The sequence below is a fragment of the Schistocerca cancellata genome, chromosome 9 (genome assembly GCF_023864275.1).
Source record: "Schistocerca cancellata isolate TAMUIC-IGC-003103 chromosome 9, iqSchCanc2.1, whole genome shotgun sequence".
Lineage (NCBI taxonomy): Eukaryota > Metazoa > Arthropoda > Insecta > Orthoptera > Acrididae > Schistocerca > Schistocerca cancellata.
Window position 1 is genome coordinate 376,157,786 of NC_064634.1, and position 21,684 is coordinate 376,179,469.

The 21,684-nt window shown below is 42.6% G+C and overlaps 1 protein-coding gene across 1 annotated transcript in view; it reads left to right on the forward strand.

Moving 5' to 3' along the window:
* Window positions 1–4,915: 4,915 nt before the first annotated feature.
* LOC126101434 (uncharacterized) overlaps window positions 4,916–21,684 on the forward strand; it is a 159,530-nt gene continuing 142,761 nt past the window's right edge. The window contains exon 1 of the mRNA XM_049912092.1: window positions 4,916–5,244. Coding sequence (XP_049768049.1) covers window positions 4,916–5,244 — 329 coding nt within the window. The remainder of the gene's footprint in view (window positions 5,245–21,684) is intronic.

A 21,684-nucleotide genomic window follows, 5' to 3' on the forward strand; every position in this document is an offset into this window, starting at 1 on the left:
ATACGGTGACAAATTCCCAAGTTAATCTTCTGATGAGCTACTCTGATAATCAAGAAACACTCACTGAAATACGAGACGCGAAAACTACGCTAGGTTTTCCCAGAAAAACTATTTAAAAGCTAAGCGCAGCAAATAAGTACAAAAACGCTTTATACAAACAGTACTCGCTGCTGCTGGTGCTCTCGCTCTCGCTGTCACAAGACAACTGCTGATTCAAGTGACTAGTGGCTAACGGCCGCGAAACAAACAAATGACGGTTTTAGGGCGCTTTGTGTTCTAAACGATCAAGAAAACACTAAGAAATCTAACACGAAAACTACGTAAAGTTTTATCAAGAACTGTTAGTTACTATGCAGAGCAGATAAACACAAATAGAATCCCTTCCTTAGTGGAAGGTCGTAAACAAAATGCAAAATAAACGCTTTATACAAACAGTACTGTGCTGCTGCTGGTGCTCTCGCTCTCGCTGTCACAAGCAAACAATCTGAAATCGATTCACGTTATGCATCAATATCCCATTCGGTCACGAGGAGCGCCAGCTTAGTGAACAGTCAAAATGGCTACTTAAACTGGTGTTGAGCGTGCTCACTGTGTGTTTCGGTTACATGAAACGAAATCTGCAACAACTGTCCGGCGTACATTTTGCACAGAATACTCTAAAGTGCTTTCAAGCAGGACTAAAATTTACTCTTGGCACAAGAATTTGTTGAAAAGGATAGTACAAGTTACGTCCATTTTTCTGCATCGAGTGTAGGGAAATCTGGTTACCGTTGAGATGTTTGGCGCATCACAAATGATGGTCGCATCGAACCAAAACTATAAATGACGGTTTTATGTGAGCTAGAGGTTGTTTGCAAATCAGTGACACATCAGTCGTTTTTGTAAGTCACCTGAATAAATTTCTACCGCACTCCAAAGTTGTTAAGTCCTTTTTGATTCACCCTTTAATTGCAGATAAATCAACGGAATTTACCTTCTGTTCCAGGCACCGTTGATGATGTTTTTCCTGATATGATGTCATAAGTTTGTTATGCCACCTTCAGTTTTCCATCATTTAAAGTAAATGCAGCATTGTACTTCATTGCTGCTGCACTTCGTAAAGTACTTCGAACCTAGGGATGGTACCATTCTGCGATATAACCGAAGACCAAGAACGACAGCAAGAAACTGCCGTGTAGACCAGGTGGGGGCAAGTCTTTTGTACACACGTACTAGTTAACAGGCGACTCCACACGGTAACAGGTACAGCACTGTCTGAGCACCGCTGTACCGATTCTTGTGTCATGTGTTTGCTGCTAGTTTGTAATTGCTGACGTTGTTTTTTACTAACAACTGATTGCATTTCACCTTTTCTGCAGTAACCCAGTACTACAAAGCAATGGAAAATTTAGAAATAAACATCACCCTTCTTTTAAATAAAAGCTTTTTGTAAACCAAACATTTTAGCTTTGCCGTTAGGTGGAACTGATATACCGTTTATTTTACCCGGTTATTAGTAGAAAGTTAAAAAAAGATTGTATGCGAGACCAAACAAATGTCGAAAAATACAGGATCTTCAGGAGTAAAATACCGGTACTGCTTATAACCGGACGGTTTTTCCTATCTTTACTTTCTGTTGTAAAAACGACATTTCGGAACCGAAACTACCGTGTAAAAAGTGAAAGTTAGTCCTCCACAAGTTTTAAAGATCCTATTGACGTTTAGGGCATGACAAAGCTTGCCGCTCGCTGGGCTCTTACACTCCTCGCACTCGTTCTAAACGCCATCCCAATATAGGCAACTGTGGAAATGATGCGGTTGTGGAAATGCTGCAGTCGTGTCTGGCCAACCCAGCTGATTTTCTTAACTTCCTGATCATCAAGGGCGAGTGCTGGGCGTATCACTAGAGCCACCAAACTAAAGAACACAGAAAGTAATGGAAAGGTAAGGAATCACCACCGCAGAAAAGCGCGAAAACTCAACTATCATTGGGCTATTTTGTGTTACATGTTTAGTTTAGGCCTGCCATGGTATGGTGCTAACAGGTTTTGATTGTACTGGACTAACAGTCCCAGGAGCACAATACCAGGATCTTCTGACGAGGTAACGTGAGACTGTCGAGGTTAACTGTAGCCAGCTGAGCAAGGTCGTGATGCGCTGCACGACAGCTGCCCAGCTCACTCTGTTCGGGACTAATCACACACGCTGCCTCTTTGGGCTGTCAAATTTTGTCCGAGTCCCCGTATTCTCCTGACAGTGCATTTAGCGCCTTCTTCCTCTTCCCTTGAATCCGGGTTCGAGTCCCGGTCCGGCACAAATTTTGACTGTCGTCATTCCATTCTACAGTCGATGGTAGTCATTATTCGCAATTGCGAATTCACCTGATGAGTTGTTTAAACCAATCTTCAGACTGAAGAACAACACAACAACAGTCACAATTTTGTGAAAAAACTTCCTCTGCAGTTTTATTTTACAAGTTAGAAGGTACAGAAATAGTGTACTAAGAGTGAACGGCATAAATGAATGCAGTCCAGTGGCTGACTGGTGTTTCCTACGAAATGCACTGCTAACACAACAGCTTCCTTATCTCGTGCATACAGTACTGAACGGGCCGGCCGGAGTGGCCGAGCGGTTCTGGGCGCTACAGTCTGGAACCGCGCGACCACTACGGTCGCAGGTTCGAATCCTGCCTCGGGCATGGATGTGTGTGATGTCCTTAGGTTAGTTAGGTTTAAGTAGTTCTAAGTTCTAGGGGACTGGTGACCACAGAAGTCCCATAGTGCTCAGAGTCAGCCAGTACTGAAAGAAATTACTTGAGCGGCATCAAGGAAAATATGATAGTAGTATTAAATCTTTTTTCTAATGAAACTGATTAACATTCTTTCTTTCTGGCGCAATGTTATGTAACTCACTTGTGTAAGTTACCTATAGTACTGAGCAGGCTGTCAGAGATCTTGCCATTGCAGGCTTCGGTTCTTTTCAGCCAAACCCCAGAGAGCTTAGAGTGGGTCAGAGCGATTCATATTCGGCAGAGTTCGAGAGGGGATACCCAGTTCCTGTGTTTGCCTAACCCAAGAAGACTTGCGAAAACCTTGGCCTAGACCGGCGTATGTTGATGCATAGGTTCGTAGAGATTTTCTTTTGTCTGTTGCTACTCTGGTTCCTATGGATTCATATACCGATTGTCATTCTTTATTTGTAGTTCACTGCTGCTGTTACAGTTTACATATTGTTATTTTGTCGTCTGGAGATGGTGAATGGAGCTCTGGACGCTAGAAATTGGAGTTCAAAGTAGAGAAATTGCAACATTTCCGAAATACACTTCTGTTTGAGTTGATTAGAGGGTTGACAGGAGCGGAGGCAGCAGGAAACATTTTGGCGTGTATGGCGATGGTGCCGTTGGACAGAGCACGGTAACAAAATAATTTGCTAGTTGTTCAGGAAGACCTTCCCGGTTTGATGAAGATCGTTTAAAAGCATTTGTCCACAACAACCTACGCCATTGTACTCGACATCTGGCAAATGTGATGAACTGTGATCATTCTAACATCATGCGACATTTGAATACTGTAGGGAAGCTTCAAAAATCGGGTGTACGCGTACGGTAAGCTATGAGCTAAAATCACAAAAATCAATGGGTGGTCGCATTTCCATCTGTGTTTGTTTGCATCTCCTCAATTGACTCGTGAACAACACCGACAATTTCTATCCTGTATCGTTACTGGCGACGATAAATGATGTCTCATTGCCAGTATAATGAAAAGAAAGGAATGACTGAGCCGAAACCAAGCAACCACTCCCGGTATAAAGGCCTGTGCGCATCCACAAACGATATTGTTACATATCTAGCGAACAACGACTGTGTGTTGTACTAAGAATTGCTTCCCCGACATTTTAATCAACAACTGTGACGTCTAGCAGACGCAGCGCAAGAACAAAGACCAGGAAGACTACGTGAAGAGATGCTACTCCACGATAACTCTCGCCTGCATTCTGCTTGGCTGACATAACAGGCTATACAGGCGTTGTGTTGGGAAGTCATTTCAATCCACCTTATTCACCTCAGATTTTCAGCTTCTCCATTGTCTATCGAAAAATCTTTAACGAACTTCGTTTCCGAATGAAACTGCTCTCCGAACATGTCTCGACGAGTTCTTCGCCTCAAAACCACTTATTTACAACAGTCGCGGAATCGAATAGTTATTCCTGCTTTGGGAGACTATTGTAAACGGTAAGTCAAAATATACCTGTTGCGTGTACCTGTTGTGTTTATTATACTTATGGAAAAACGCTACAAACTTATGCACCAAAGTAACATTTTTATTTTGAACCTGAGACAACAAGCTTAATATGCGACAGTGATTCGGATTCAACGGCCAGCTCGAGCACCAACAGGCAGAAAACGTCAGAGATATTTGGACTACGTACACTGAGGTGACAAAAGTCGTGGAATAGGTTCTAATATCGTGCCGGACGTCCTTTTGTTCGGAGCAGGGCAGCAGTTCGACGTGGCCTGGAGTCAAACAGTCGTCGGAAGCCCCTTACAGAAAAAAAAGCTGAGCTATATTGGGAAAGTGTTGCCGGTGTGGGATTTTGTGTCCGAACTGACATCTCAATAATGTCCCACAAATGAAAAGCTATGGTTCATGGTGTGGGTTCCTGTAGTCATGTCCTAGTTCATGAACCACGGGCAACGTATGAGGGGCCAAGTAAGTGGTCCCGACAGTCGGGATAACTGTTACTTTGAAATAAGGCTGGGCATCTCGGACATATCCTGAGTCGTGGTCACCTTTGTGCTCATACGGCAAAGACTACCAAATCCACCGGTTAGTACCTCAGCCGTTAGGGGTAAAACCCAAAGGGACTCGGGGCAAGTAAGGCTAGCAACCTGCTTCCCTGGTACTTAAAATATGATGCTGGCAACAATCAGAGCAAAATGCCTCGGACCTTTGGAGGTGACGGAGTCCCACCTCTAACTGACAAACCAGGGACTCCTAAGATACGACTTGGCAAACAAATGTTAATGAGGTGGGGAGCTATTAATATCAATGGGGGCTACTCTGGGAAGAAGGTAGAGCTGGCAGAGGCTGCAAGTAAGATGGGGCTGGACGTTTTAGCTGTTAGTGACATTCGGGTAAAGGGTGAGAAAGAAGAGGAAGTGGGAGAATACAAGGTCTACCTGTCAGGAGTCAAAGCAGGAATAGCACAATGGGGTGTAGGGCTTTACATCAGGAAAGAAATGGAACCCAGCGTAGTTGCAATAAGGTATGTAAACGAACGACTGATGTGGATAGATTTGACAGTGTCTAGCAAGAAAATTAGGATTGTGTCAGTATATTCGCATTATGAAGGGACAGATCAAGATAAGATGGATAGTTTTTATGAGGCACTCAGTGATGTAGTTGTTAGAGTAAAGGACAAGGACAGTGTTCTGCTCATGGGTGATTTTAACGCCAGGATTGGAAATCGAACAGAAGGGTATGAAAAGGTTATGGGTAAATTTGGAGAGGATATGGAGTCCAACAGGAACGGGAAACAACTCTTGGATTTCTGTGCCAGTATGGGCTTAGTAATCACAAACTCCTTTTTTAAACATAAAAACATTCACCGGTATACTTGGGAAGGCAGGGGAACCAGATCTGTCATTGACTATATAATAACAGATCAGGAATTCAGAAAGGCTGTGAGGGACACACGTGTATTCAGGGGATTCTTTGATGACACTGATCATTATTGAATCTGCAGTGAAATTGGGATTGTGAGGCCGAAAGTGCAGGAGGTCAGGTCCATATGTAGGAGGATAAGAGTGGAAAAAATTCAGGATAAGGAAATCAGGCACAAGTACATAACAGCGATCTCAGAAAGGTACCAGTTAGTTGAATGTAGTCAATTACAGTCACTGGAAAAGGAATGGACAAGGTACAGGGACACAGTACTAGAAGTGGCTAAAGAATGTCTTGGAACAGTAGTGTGTAAAAGTAGGATGAAGCAAACAGCTTGATGGAATGATACAGTCAAGGCAGACTGTAAAAGGAAAAAGAAGGCGTGTCAAAAATGGCTAAAAACCAGAACCCAGGTAGACAGAGAAAGTTATGTTGAAGAAAGAAAAAAAGCAAAACAGATAATTGCAGCATCCAAGAAGAAATCGTGGGAAGACTTTGGAAACAGGTTGGAGACTATGGGTCAAGCTGCTGGAAAACCATTCTGGAGTGTAATTAGCAAAAGGGAGGTAAGAAGGAAATGACAAGTATTTTGGACAGGTCAGGAGAACTGCTGGTGAATCCTGTGGTTGTCTTGGGCAGATGGAGGGAATATTTTGAAGAGTTGCTCAATGTAGGTGAAAATGCGATCAGTAATGTTTCAGATTTCGAGGTAGAATGGGATAGGAATGATGATGGAAATAGGATCACATTTGAGGAAGTGGAAAAAATGGTCAATAGATTTCAGTGCAATAAAGCGGCTGGGGTGGATGAAATTAAGTCGGAACTCATCAAATACAGTGGAATGTCAGGTCTTAAATGGCTACACAGGATAATTGAAATGGCCTGGGAGTCGGGACAGGTTCCATCAGACTGGACAAAAGCAGTAATCACACCAGTCTTTAAACATGGAAACAGAAAAGATTGTAACAACTACAGAGGTATCTCTTTAATCAGCGTTGTGGGTAATATCTTCTCAGGTATTGTTGAAAGGAAAGTGGGAGTATTAGTTGAGGACCAATTGGATGCAAATCAGTGTGGGTTTAGGCCTCTTAGAGGTTGTCAGGACCAGATCTTTAGCTTACGGCAAATAATGGAGAAGTGTTATGAGTGGAACAGGGAATTGTATCTATGCTTTATAGATCTAGAAAAGGCATATGACCGGGTTCCTAGGAGGAAGTTATTGTCTGTTCTACAAGATAATGGAATAGGATGCAAACTTTTGCAAGCAATTAAAGGTCTTTACATGGATAGTCAGGCAGCAGTTAGAGTTGACAGTAAATTGAGTTCATGGTTCAGAGTAGTTTCAGGGGTAAGACAAGGCTGCAACCTGTCTCCACTGTTGTTCATATTATTTATGGATCATATGTTGAAAACAGTAGACTGGCTGGGTGAGATTAAGATATGTTAACACAAAATAAGCAGTCTTGCATATGCGGATGACTTAGTTGTGATGGCAGATTCGATTGAAAGTTTGCAAAGTAATATTTCAGAGCTAGATCAGAAATGTAAGGACTATTGTATGAAGATTAGCATCTCCAAAACGAAAGTAATGTCAGTGGGAAAGAAATATAAACGGATTGAGTGCCAAATAGGAGGAACAAAGTTAGAATAGGTGGACGGTGTCAAGTACTTAGGATGCATATTCTCACAGGACGGTAACATAGTGAAAGAACTGAAAGCGAGGTGTAGCAAAGCTAATGCAGTGAGCGCTCAGCTACGATCTACTCTCTTCTACAAAAGGAAGTCAGTACCAAGACTAAGTTATCTGTGCACCATTCAATCTTTCGACCAACTTTGTTGTATGGGAGCGAAAGCTGGGTGGATTCAGGTTACCTTATCAACAAGGTTGAGGTTACGGATATGAAAGTAGCTAGGATGATTGCAGGTACTAGTAGATGGGAACAATGGCAGGAGGGTGTCCACAATGAGGAAATAAAAGAAAAACTGGGAATGAACTCTATAGATGTAGCAGTCAGGGCGAACAGGCTTAGATGGTGGGGTCATGTTACACGTATGGGAGAAGCAAGGTTACCCAAGAGACTCATGGATTCAGCTGTAGAGGGTAGGAGGAGTCGGGGCAGACCGAGGAGAAGGTACCTGGATTCGGTTAAGAATGATTTTGAAGTAATAGGTTTAACATCAGAAGAGGCATCAATGTTAGCACTGAATAGGGCCTCATGGAGGAACTGTATGAGGGGGGCTATGCTCCAGACTGAACGCTGAAAGGCATAATCAGTCTTAAATGATAATGATGATGATGATGATGATGATGATGATGATGAATGAAGGGCTTATTTCAATAGTGGTACAAGTCCATTACCTCCACATTTCTGTCTATAATGCTTCTGAAATTAATAAACCAAACAAACTAAAAGATGGGTTCATCTCTAGCAAGATGCCATATGCTTGAATATTTCTGATACCTCAACTGTAGATTTTTCAGCGCTCATTTAACTTTAATACTTTGTATCTCAATATGAACAAAAACGGATTTGTACCACTATTGAAATAAGCCCTCCAAATGTTCGATAGGATTCATGTCGGACGATAAGGGTGGCCAAATAAATCGTCCAACTTGTCCAGAATGTTCCTCAATCCAATCGCCAATAATAACTGTGGTCCAATGACAGAGCACAGTGTCATGCATAAAAATTCCTTCTTTGTTTTGGAACGTGAAGTCCATGAATGGCTGTATACGGTTTCCAAGTAGTCGTTAATTACCGTTTCCAGTCACCAATCAGTCTGTTCTTTGTAAACGAAGCCCAAACCACTATGGAGCCACCTCCCACTTGCACAGTGATTTTTTGTAAACTTGAGTCCATGGCTTCGTGGGGTCTGCGCCCTCATCTCTAGCCAACTGACATCGTTAGTCATGTGACCAGGCCGAGGTTACCCAGTCGTCTATGCTCCATCTGATGTGGTCACGAGCCCAGGAGAGGCGCTGCAGGCGATGTCGTCCTGTTAACAAAGGCACCCGCGTCGTTCCTCCACTTTCATTCCCCATTAACGCCAGATTTCACCGCACAGTCCTAACAGATACGTTACTTGTACTTCCCGCTTTGATTTCAACGGTTATTTCACGCAGTGTTGCTTGTGTGTTAGCGGGACAACTCTACACCAATGCCTCTGCTCTCATTCGTTAAGTGAAGGCCGGTGACTGCTGTGTTGTCTTAGTGAGAGGTAATGCCTGAAATGTGATATTCTCGCTACACTGTTGACAGGTGGGAGTATTGAACACCTTAAAGAAATGTCCCTGCATCTAGCTCGAACTACCATTTCGCTTTCTAAAGGTACATTGTCCAAGACCAGACGCACACTAGCGACTGCGACGGGTCGCTACGTGACGTCAGAAGTTGCCTGCTGGCGCATGCGCAGTTCGAGTTTGGGATGCGACGCGCGACTGTTGCGGCAGCTGCCGCAGCACTGCACCAGTGAGCAGTGTTGCGACGGAAGTCGGACGACACAAAGACGTACGGCTGCCAGAAAGATGTCGAGCCAGTCAAGGAAAACTGAAATGAGCCACTCACAGGATGTGATGCTCTGTGAGCTGGTCTCGCAACATCCTTGCCTTTACGATTTGAAGAACCCTAAATATAGAGACACTATGTTCAGAGACAGAATTTGGGAATAAATTGGTGCACAGTTGAAACTGGCAGGTGAGTGAAATATATAATATTTTCCCATTAATGCAAATTTTTCAGGCCTGTTATGAAAATCAGTATAATCTATGTAGATGTAAAATTAGAATGATGAAAATGAACTTTAAGGTCAATTTTCGCATTACTCTTTTTTGTGGCGATAAAAATCGAAAACGGCAAGTACATTATAAAATGAACAATCTAAAGTACAACGAGAGAGTTACATTTTACAATACCTTCACTTTGAAAGTAAATGGTAGATCGGTGTCTTGATGATACCTTCTAGTTATGAAAAACCACCACCAGATTGTTGTACAGCTTTCTGTAATCAATAGATGTTCGTTTTTGAGGAAGGCGTTTCTCAACAGATTGCGCAAACAGTATGCTGCAATAAGTAATTTGTCACATTCACTTCAATTCATTGGTATAAGATGGTGCCCAAAAAACTTGTGCCAAAAGTGCACTACTGTTTTACAAGGCCCTTCTGGTCTGACACAGTTCACAATTGAAATTCGTCTTTTGTAAATCCTGGAGTCATCTTTTGCGTGCAGCTTGGCAAGATTAAATGTTCATGTCATCCATAACGATGTATGCTATCAGAATACAAGAATTTGGAAGTTCATTTGGATGGGAATAAAGAGTCAGTCGGCTATGAAAGTTGCCTTAGCTTGTTCCAAAAGTTTCTGCATGGGAGAAACTGACAAGTATAATTTGGGGAAATTTTGTGAACAAGCACAGACATTATTTCTTCCACATATATGCCAGTGTATACTGTAGACGTTCAGAATGAAAATTCTAGAGATGTTTAAGGTGTAACCCTATCTTGTTGTCAAGAACTTGAAACAATGCAATGACGCTAGCGTGCGCATATTGTTAATAAACTTATCTTTCATTGGAATTTTAGGTGAAATGTGCAAAAACAGATGGAGGAATATTCGGGACTTGTATCAGAGAAATAAACGAGAAAGAAAGCTTGGAACAGGTTCAGATGCCTCAGCAAAACCAAGGAAATGGGTTCTGCTTGATCACTTGGCTTTAAGAAACCTACATTTCATGGAATTTTAAATGCAATTGTCAAGAGCATATGGAGAAATATAAGTAACTCATACCAGAGAAATGTATGACATAAAATGGTTTCATTAGGTCCAAATGTGTCAGCGAAACAAAACAAATGCATTCTCTATCGTGTGATGACCACACGATTCTCGTTGCGCGTCGACAGAACTGGCTCCCGGAGATATATGAGCCCAAATCTCGGAAACGGAGATCGATATCATTCTGATCTCAACTTTCAAAATAATTTCGATATGTTAACTTCTTTTCATCAGAAACGATGTATGACCTAACGTGAACCATACGTAAAGTAGCCAGTGACCACATTTTTCACTGTACACAAATCAAATTTTATGCAGTAGGTTACTTGCAAATTAAGTATCGGAATAACTGTGACGAATATCGGAAAAATAGACACCTCATTATAAAGCTGTGATGTGAAACTGTAAGATACACAAACATAAATTTTTTGTGCCTTTTACTTTCCTCACAATTGATAGAGGAGTAATATACAGCGAAAAAAACACGCAAAACCGGAAAAGATACTTTTCAATTTTTTAAAATAAAAGGAGAGTCTGTATCGAAAAACTAACTCTGGAAGCCGATGTAACTTTGTTGCATTAACATACAGTATGTTTACAGCAAGAAAATCGGAATTGTTATTTTAATGTATTTGAATCCGCCGCGCCGACCGGAGCTTGGGAAACAGCGACGACTCCAGTCGTGTTGCGGCCGTGTCGCCGTCTGCCAGGCTGGGAAAAGAGGAGGGGGCAGCGTCGCAGTCGCAGCCAACTGCCGCGTCTTGCACAACGTAACTTAAGTCTGTTAACTGTCGTCGTGCGGACATAATTCAATATGAAACGGTTTCATATGAACCACCTGAGTGCAAATGACAGCTCCGCCGATGCATCGCCCATTTTCACCTTTTGTACGCGATACTACCGTCATCTGTATAGGTTCATATCGATATCCCACGACTTTTGTCACCTCACTGTGAAACGCTGCCGACGGCGCCAACTTGTTACGTGGAACCAACCGCTGACGAGAGTGTGCCGCTAAATAACACCGCCCGTTTCTCGCTAACCTGTCTTTCGTCAGTCTTTGAAGACTTTAGTTGCGCACTATTGGACTGTACAGTTTTGATTTTTCCAGCTTAATGTCTGTGGTTTGAATTGCTCCTTGGACTGTTATCTAGCCATAAGATGACTTTGCTACACTCTTCGTGATCTCCACCGCCATCGGCTACAGGAATCACCAGTCTGCTCCACCCATCTCTGCGTTGCTGTCCGCGCCAGTGATTATAAAATGCGTTTTCCTACTAACTTGGATAGAAAAATACGTTTCAGAGGAAAAAAACGTATGACGAAATTGTGTGTGTGTGTTTGTGTGTGTGTGTGTGTGTGTGTGTGTGTGTGTGTGTGTACGCGTGCTCTCTCGCTGAAACGCAGAGGCACGAAAAACACACACACAGGCACACTACTTCTTGAATGTGTATCAACATATCTTACTGTAATGCAATGTCGACCGTGACAAACAATGGAAACTCCATGTAGGCATATCAACAACGTAGGAACATATAGAATTAGTACCTACCGTAAAGAATACACAGTAACTTGAAGACAGGTACAATTAAAAAACATATACATAAAGCTTTCGACCAAAGCCTCCGTCATAAAAAGAGAAACGGAGAAACACACCTCCATCACTAAAAGAGGAACACAGAAACACACACCATTAGTACACACAAGCAAGCACACCTCACACACATGAGCACCAACTCGTTGGTTGGTCGTGTGTACATGAGGTGTGCTTGCTTGTGTGTATGAATGGCGTGTGTTTCTCTATTTCTCTTTCGCTGATGAAGGCTGCGGCCGAAAGCTTTATATATTTGTCTTTCAGTGGTGTGTATCTGCTACTTAACTTGTCATTTAAACAGTAAGTAAGAATCTAGTTATTCATACTAAGTGAACTATTAGCGATTTAAAAATATTGTACAGGGTGGAGAAAAATTGTGTCACGAAATTTTAACTCTGGATACCTCATGCCAGTACGAATCAAAATTACTAATGTTGTGTAGATCGACAATGCACAATTTTTAAACTACGAAAACTTGGCGTCAAGCGCTCCGATTGGCCATGAGATTGCCCATTTGCCGTTCTTCGGTTGACGGGCAGCGCTATGGTTGTCGGTTCACACATACAAATGCCCCTCACCCCGCCACTGCTCCAACGTGATACGCAAACTTGTCGAATAGGTCTTGCTGTCGGTCTCCATCTCAAGTCACAGGCATTCGCACGTAAGCTTCGCTTCGGAATACACAGACGTCACCTGCGATTTCATCATACCTGCTTTAAGTAAAAAACTTTCTGTACGCAAACTAACAGCTGTTAACGGGTTTGATTCCAGTACGTCTTATCATGAAACTACAACGGATGTGTCGGGACCCCGGCGGATTCGTTCCCAGAAAGGCTGGCGCGCTGCCACCGAAAGTGCCGGCGATCTAGGATACATCGCGATCTCCGGCAGGCAAAGCATTTGCGGTCATGCGTTTTCAAGAGCATCCGGCAACAGGGCAATCCCGAGGCCAATTGGAGCACGTGACGTCAAGTTTCCGTAGTTTAAAAATTGTACGTTGTCGGTTACACACCATTAGTAATTTTGGTTCCTACTGACATCAGCTATCCAGGGTTAAAATTTCGTAACACAATTTTTATCCATCCTGTATATTTCTAGCAGTAGGGTAACTTCCATTGCGTATGGTGAAGTAACGTGTTCTGGCCTGTTTTTCGTACAAGTATCACAGTTGCCGCACTATTTTCTCTGCTTGGAAAGGCCTTACACAGCTAGCTCGCTGTAGTGTCTCATAAAAAAAATAGTATTCACTGTTTGATACAAACTCTCTAAGTGGGTCCCGTTTCAAGCTGATATGAAATAAGGAAAGTTCTTTGGACAATATCATAACACTCATAATAACAAGACCAAATTCCTAAGTATCTCAAGAATGCTCAGATGGACCACTACAAAATAGTGTGCCGCTAACACGGCTGATTAATTTTTCCGATAATTAGAGAATGGGAATAAGTACAACGGGCAACGGCCTTGCCGCAGTGGATACACCTGTTACCGAAGTTAAGCGCTGTCGGGCGTGGTCGGCACTTGGATGGGGGACCATCCAGGCCGCCATACGCTGGCAATTTTTCGGGGTGCACTCAGCCTCGTGATGACAATTGAGGAGCTACTCGACCGAATAGTAGCAGCTTCGGTCAAGAATACCATCATAACGACCGGGAGAGCGGTGTGCTGACCCCACGCCCCTCCTGTCCGCATCCTCCACGAGGATGACACGGCGGTCGGATGGTCCCGGTAGGCCACTCGTGGCCTGAAGACGGAGTGCTTTTTGAATAAGTACCACACTGCCGTCTTTTTCTATTACTGGGTGCTCTGTTCTCGCACGTGCTTAGTTCAAAGCACACAGTAGATAGATGCCACAACGTATTTGGTAATCAGTTATACTTGAGCAGGAAAGACCGCGAATGTTGCTAAAATCAAAGGTTTGGCTAGGTACCATTTAAGAAGAGGCATGTTTATCCTTTATCCTCTCAATTAACTTCTTGACGAGTATTTTCATGCAACATGCAAATTTCAATTATCACCATGCCTTCTGTTACTTTCTGTTATTCTTTCATAAGTAACATGTGTGACTTCTATAATTTTTGAAGCATATACAAATCTCGTCGTACTTCTCCACGAAACAGTACAAGAAGAAAATCATAACCCATATAAAAGTTAGAATGTCTGAATGCTTTCATCAAAAGAAAACGCTTATGAAATTCAGTCTACGACTAAGTTGCTTGTACTAGTGTCTACAGAAGACTAAAATATAACAATAATATTCACGAAAAATTAACTTCTGTTCTATCTGATATTACGTCGTGTCCGCTTGTAAAAATAACACTGTTTTATAACCTCAGTTAGCAACTCCCATAGCAGACGTAAATGGAGTGTGCTGGCAACAAATTCAAGTACTTTTCGCGGAAGCACATTCATTAGCTAAACAAATACAGTTAATTTCAATGTGTTGACTCAGCTGCCACAGACATGTTAGTTGTTCCACGTTTCCTTAATTATACAATGTTTACAGACATACGCCCGTACGCTATAATGTGTGCCGCCCTCTGCAGGTATCCACAGTTCTACTTTGACGGTTCATAATAACGTGAAATGCCTGCCTCAAACGAAAACAAGCGAAGTAGCAAGTTTTTTATTGTTTAGTTAGTACACGTAACTGTATTTTCGACCGAAATTCGTGGGCGCAGTGAACAGCTGGAGCTCATAAATGAACAATGGTACCTTCTAAGTACTTAGATTTATTTTCGACCTTGGCCGCCTTTCACACCAACGCAGTTTGACTCTTAGACAACGTACTAAGCGAGTAGTGGCTGATATTTTGTTTTTGGGCGTAAGTCCTTGGTCCAAAGTATAATTGTCTGCTTGTCATTTGGTCTTCTCATGCTGAAACGTCAGCAGCGGCCTTAACAACTTAGAAAGGAGTTACAGAATCGAACAAATTCAGCAAGCCGACGTAAGCAATTCTGCAAATACCGGCCGTGAAAACCAACATTCTGTACTTACTACAGTCTTACTACAGGATAAAAAGAACAAAGACGAAGATGTTAGCAGATGCCATCGTGATACTAAACCTCCATAAACGTTCCAGTGTAACCACGAGTCAGTAGAAAGTGGTGTAGATGACGCATAGAATAACTGGCCGCGCCGTCGCACTATGGCTGCAGAAGTTAACACTTCCATGGTTTACCTTACTCGTAATAAATTGACGCGGATGATTTCCTATGACCAGTTTCTCGTAGATCTATCCTTGACACAATCAAGTAATGTAGTTCTTTTGGGACAACAGAGTCGCTTGAAGATGCAAGCAAGTGACCTGTTTGGCTATAATCTTAGAAAGCGGGTACATAATCTATTAGAAGTAAATCTCGATTTGCCATTACAGTGCGTATATTAACGAGCACCTTGAAACAGCTTACAATTAAAAAGTTACTAAGAATTGAGAGCATGGTTAAGATGTCTAGTAAGAGAAGAGACTCGTATTACAACCCGTTTTCAATTGACTAGATTGGAGTTCACCAGAAATTTTTGCACATTTCGTACACCTCCGTATGTATTCGAATGTGGTCGAATGACTTTCATAATTGTATGTATAATTAAAATCTTAACGACAGTTATTCTTCCACCAGCATTTTTACGCAAAATGTAGACACTAATAACTGATATTTAGTAAACAATAGTTTGAGACATCGTGCTAGAGTATTGATGAGTCCCCGAAGTAAAGATCGCCGGAGAAGATATTTACTCATGTTTGCCTATAGTTCCTCACTCCACTGACTCACTATCGTGCCATATGGTACATCTGCTGCCAACGCCTGCATGGGAAACGGCTTACCATGCGGTGGTGTTCTGTTCTGCAGTGTGGCTTAAGAGACTGAATTGCTTCTGCTGTCCGTAGACTCCCAAGGAAATGTAAAACTTGGAAAACAAAATGCTGCCCATAGTAAGAGAAGCCCCACAAAATGTAGCAGATGGGAACAACACAGTAATGAAAAAGTGAAAGAATCGTCATATCGTTTTACAGATTGCACAGTATGGGATAAGCAAGGAAGATATCTTTAGAAGATTAACACAGACGAATACAGCTTGAATGTTGCAAGTCATGAATGACAGTTTTCTCAGGTCAAGCTTATATGTCACCTTGATACTACCCAACAGGGGTAGGGGCTTGGGGCCCAAAAGAATATGCAAATACATTGTAGAGGATGTTCGGTGTAACAATTAGGCATAGATGAAGAAGGTAGGAAATATGTAGCACAGCATGCAACCTGTCACAATAATGGTAACTTAAGAAAGGAAAGGAGGGAGGAAGCATAAGAAATAGGAGGGAGGGAGAGAGTAATAAATTCCATCTCTGACTGTGGATGGTCTGTAAAATGCCTCTAAATCTGCCATAACGTATCATTGGTTAAAAAAAATTCCACCCACAGGTTTCATTAGAAATGTAATATTTGTAAGGGAGAGAGTGTCAATTCTGATGAATATGGTGGATGTTTGAACAATTCGTCCCTGGAGTCCCTCACTTCTTAAGATCCCAAAAGGGAAGTGTTTGTCCTGCTAATTTTTCTCAGTTACGCTACAGGGTCTTTCTTTTGTATTCCTTCACTCAGTTATTGACAATCATTGAGTGGTTTTCGCCGTTTATCATTTTACCCTCATCAATATGGAAATCCCATTCCGCAATTCAGAAACAACACCAATAACCTTTCCGAAATGCTAAATGGATTCATCGGCTTCAGCTATTTCGCTTCCGTCATAATGTGAAGGACCACGACTCATCCAAATTAGAAAATAGAGGCTTAAAATTAAATGGATTCTCTTCAAAACAATCCAAACAACGTTGAAACACCGGGTTTTGTATTAGATTTCGCTCAGCATACAACAAATCTGTCTCCAATCTGGTATAAAGTTTTCTCTTGGTTAATTGCTCATATAGAATGTTTAATTGTCAGTCGTCTAACAATACCCTCAAGATTTCGCATGCGGCCAGGAAGTGCTAATGCAGCAATAGAGAGACACTCCACGGGGGTTGTGTCGATAGGTTCGCCTATTTTGCTGGCATGTAGTCATGGGTGAATGCGTCTCTCTTTACAGGTACATTTTAAAGGGTTCAACAAAGGTTCGGGCGTGGTACAGAGAGTGCTGCCGGGCTGCAGGATCTTAGAGGAACCCTTTCCGTTTTATTAACGCTCTTATCAATGTCGCACTGCTGTGAGATCGTGTCACAGGAGGACTAAAAAGCATAAATGCCTTTTGCTGCTTCGGATTGAGTTCAAATTTCTTTGAGTGATTTTGAACGGTCCGTAGCGTCTCCACTCCGTATTCAAGAACACAAAGCACCATCGAAATACACACCCAAGGGGAGCGATCGCATTTAATTGGGATGCAGCTCCACAATGCCGTTACAGATGGCTTGAATCATCCGGGGGGTGTCAGTGGTGTCCAAGGTTTGCGAAGAACATGATTATGTTGCACATCACACGCAAACTGCCGTTTACGACAACAGAGAAATGTGTGTAAATGGGCGTTACAACGGAAGAGGTGGTTTTGTTGACGTCGTCTATGCCACTTCCTGTGGCTGAGAGGCAGTACGTCTGAAATGTTTCCCTCGGCCACTCACAAGAAAAACGCGAGATTTTAGTGCTGGTCGTCGCGGTTCTGACGTCCTTTCCAAAGGTGTCAAGAGGGGTAGGGTGGGATAAGAGGGAGTGTGGTAATATACCCATCGTGCCAATGTTTATGACGGTGTTTGCCAGAATTGTTGTGACATCATTAACCCGCCTTACACCTTACTTAAACTTCTGATTTCTGGCCTCTTTTCGGCTTGTGTTGGCAGCTTTCCGTTTGAAGCGTCGCTGAGCCACAAGGAGACGTCGCAGGGCACCACGCTTTTTCATCGTTATAGATAAAGTTGTAGGCACCTCTGAGCCAAATTTCTAACTTCTGCGGCACTATGGGAGACAGTTACGGTGTTTCGAAAGAGTTACGCCTCCATTGTGTTGCGCTGTGTAGTGTTGCACTTATTCGATGTTCTATCTGATGGGACAACCTTAGTGTGAATCATCTCCATCACTCGCCATGTTGTGTACATAGTTCTGCGTAGTCAGCGCGTACACAACTTTCCCACTAGACCGCGCACCGCTAAGCGCGACAGCGCAGGCGCAGCGCTCGTCTGTCTCCGCACTACGAGATGGCCCTGCCATGGAGACGGACCAAATTCTGCTTCCGCCAATCCGCGTAGTAATATGTAACGCAGCCAATGAGATTGCTGCTAATGTAGAATCTTTTCTCCTCGCGGATCACAATCGCGCAGTGATACATGAACGTGCGAGGTATTATAATGAGTCTACAGACCTCCGATTAGTCAGTCTGCATCAGTCTGTACCAGTCTGCATTAGTCTGTACCAGTCCGTACGAGTTCTACATTTGTCTGTACCAGTCTATAGTCAAGTTCCAGTCTGCGCCTAATGAGATTACCATATTCCTGTACATATCCATGAAGATAAATGTATAGACACTTTTGTCAAGTATCAGAGATATATGTGAGATTAAGATTGATGTACCAGTACCAAAGAAACTTCAGATTGTCAGTTGTAAATAGCATCCAGAACCAAGTTAAGTAATTTTTATGCTTTGTTATTATTTTAATAAATGTGTGTGAAAATTAATCAAGTTCTGTTTAAAGTTGGTCACCGTCCATCTGCTACTCTAAGCGTGCAAGTGGCATTCCTATGGTCTGACCTAACGGCAGAAGATAAACACGCCACGATAAGACCACGAGACATATTGCTGACACTCACCTACTTCGTTAGAGCGACAATTCAAATAATCTGATGGTGTGTGTACTGAAGGTCTTACAGTACGCACACCACACGCCATAAATGTAAATATTGAATTTAAAGAGCAAACTGATGAATGTCAGACAATTATAAACAGGAAAAAGATTGTTTTCATGGACTTGCTTCTACAGATGTGACAAATTGTTTAAATGACTTCATTCCATCTGAAACTCTCAATTTTACCTTATCTGTTGTACTACTGTAGTATTTACGCTTTGGCTACTTTCAAGTATTTGGACATCTGCAGGCAACACAATTTTCAAAACTCAACGATGGAAGATTATATCATACTAATCGCCTTGACATAACGCATCTGGTAACTGTCCACACCCATTGTACTAGTCAGTGAAAATGTAATAGCTATAGGAAAAACCTGTAGAACTAGAACCATTAGTGTCATAAATGGAAAATTATGGGTATTACCAAGCAGCACTACAGTTGATTTATACAAAAATTCTAATGGGTGTGATGAGTCGTAGCTAGTTCTTAATGTAGAGAAATGGAAGTAAATGCGGATGAATAGGAGAGACCTATAATGTTCGATTACGGCATTATCAGTGTACTCTCTGACACAGTCACCTCGTTTAAATACCTGAGCGAAACATTGCAAAGCGATACGAAACGTAATGAGCACGTGAGGACTGTGATAGGGAAGGGGGATGGTTCACATCGTTTTATTGGGAGAATTTTTGGAATTTGTACGTCATCTGTAAAGGAGATCGTACATAGGACACTAGTGCGGTCTGTTTTTGAGTACTGCTGAGTATTCGGGATCCGTAAGAGGTTGAATTAAAGAAAGACTTGAAGCAATTCAAAGGCGGGTTGCTAGATTTGTTACCGGTAGGTTTGAGAAACACGCAAGTTTAACGGAGATGCCTCGAGAACTGAAATGGGAGTTCCTACAGGAAGGCAACGTTCTCTTCGAGGAACGCTATTGAGAAAATCTGGAAGACCGACATGTGGACTGCGGGACGAGCTTACTGCCACCGACATACATTTCGAGCGCCTAAGGAGCACGTAGATAAGATACTAGAAAGTAGGGCCTACAGACAGTCGTTTCCCTCTCACTCTGTTTGCGAGTGGCACAGGAAAGCAAATGCCTTTCAGTTGTATAGCGTACGCTCCGCCACGCGCTGTACGGTGGCTTGCGTGTTATACATGTAGATATATATGTAGATCATTAGTTAATACTGCGTAAGTCGAGTGTGGAGCTAAAAGATAATAGATGTAATTTCAATGACTTGCGAATGTATCACCAGCACCATTACAGTAGATACCGACCTCAGATTTAAAATTTTGTTACCATACAGCATCCGCTCGACGTGCACGCAATGGGTGGACGTTGGTTATGGAAATTAAATGAAAGCAAAAACATCAGCTGCATTTAGGTTTCTAAATAAATTCAAAGATGACAGGTGAAAATTTGTGTCGGACTGGGCCTCGATTCAGGAATTCCCACTGAAGGCGATCGTTTGCCTTTGCCGCCTCGACTACCTTGGCACGCTTCCCATTTGACTCAAACCCCCAATCAGCCGTACGCGTCGTCCCTATCCATTCTCCACCTGCCCTGATCTCAGCCAGACGATTTGCCTGTTTGCATCTCATTCGTCTCTGGTTGGCAAATGGTTCAAATGGCTCTGAGCACTATGGGACTCAACATCTTAGGTCATAAGTCCCCTAGAACTTAGAACTACTTAAACCTAACTAACCTAAGGACATCACACACACCCATACCCGAGGCAGGATTCGAACTTGCGACCGTAGCAGTCCCGCGGTTCCGGACTGCAGCGCCTGAACCGCTAGAGCACCGCGGCCGGCTCGTCTCTGGTACACCGTCACGCCACCAGGGGGCACTCAATCGAGCGGTGGGAAGTGGTAGCGATGCTTCGATTCATCACTCGATATCCGCTGAGTACACATTATGTGACACACGGCTGCCTGTGTCGGCTCAGTATCTTATTTTAAAAGAGAGGCGGATCACATTGTAGCTTGCAGTTTCTTGTGCGTACTGTGGGATCACAGTGTTTCAGGGATAGATTCTGTAAGCCCCAAAATAATGTAATCGTCATTTACTCGAAGAAAGCACGTGTGCGGGAATCTTGAGTATTCACAGAAATGAAATGAAGAAAGCGCTTATGTATTACGCATCATTGTTGCAGTAAACTTTAACAAATCATCTCCTCGTGTCTCGTAAAGTTTCAACAGATTTGTAGACATATCACCAAAGGGTCAGGGGTCAATCGTACGCGTATTAGAGCAATTGGACCTGTGGAACTAGTTGAAGGTAGCATGTAATCTCTTGGCTGGGTTAGCATTGTAGCGGAAGCCCTGCATCCCTTTCTTGCACTCTTCCCGGAAAGCTATGACTTCGTCCCGAAGGATAACAGCCAGTGTCAAGTGTCCAGAACCATGCTGCAGTGGCGTAAGGGTTATCTTAGTGAACTCATGTTCATGTTTATGTTCTAGGGCCTGCAGCGTAGTTTATGTCAGCTAGTCAGCAAGAGTGTGCAGACCCGCAGCTGTCCGATATTAATTTAGCTTCTTCCCTTTCAGTAGGTATCTTTTTCGGCTAAATTGCCGTTACCGAGTAACGTATGTATTCTCTAGATGTCTGAAATACGTATAACATCGTAGGAAACTATATTTTAACTGTCATGCTCTATCTGTTAAATTAATTAATTTGTTATGATAGTAATTTGACACTTCTGTAGCAACGATGTCATATTACTGTAATAACAAATTAATCACCACCTTAATTCAGAAAATATAGAACGACAGTTAAAATACTGTTGCCAACGATGTTATATGTTTGTCAGACCATCTAGAGAATATATACGTCACTCGGTA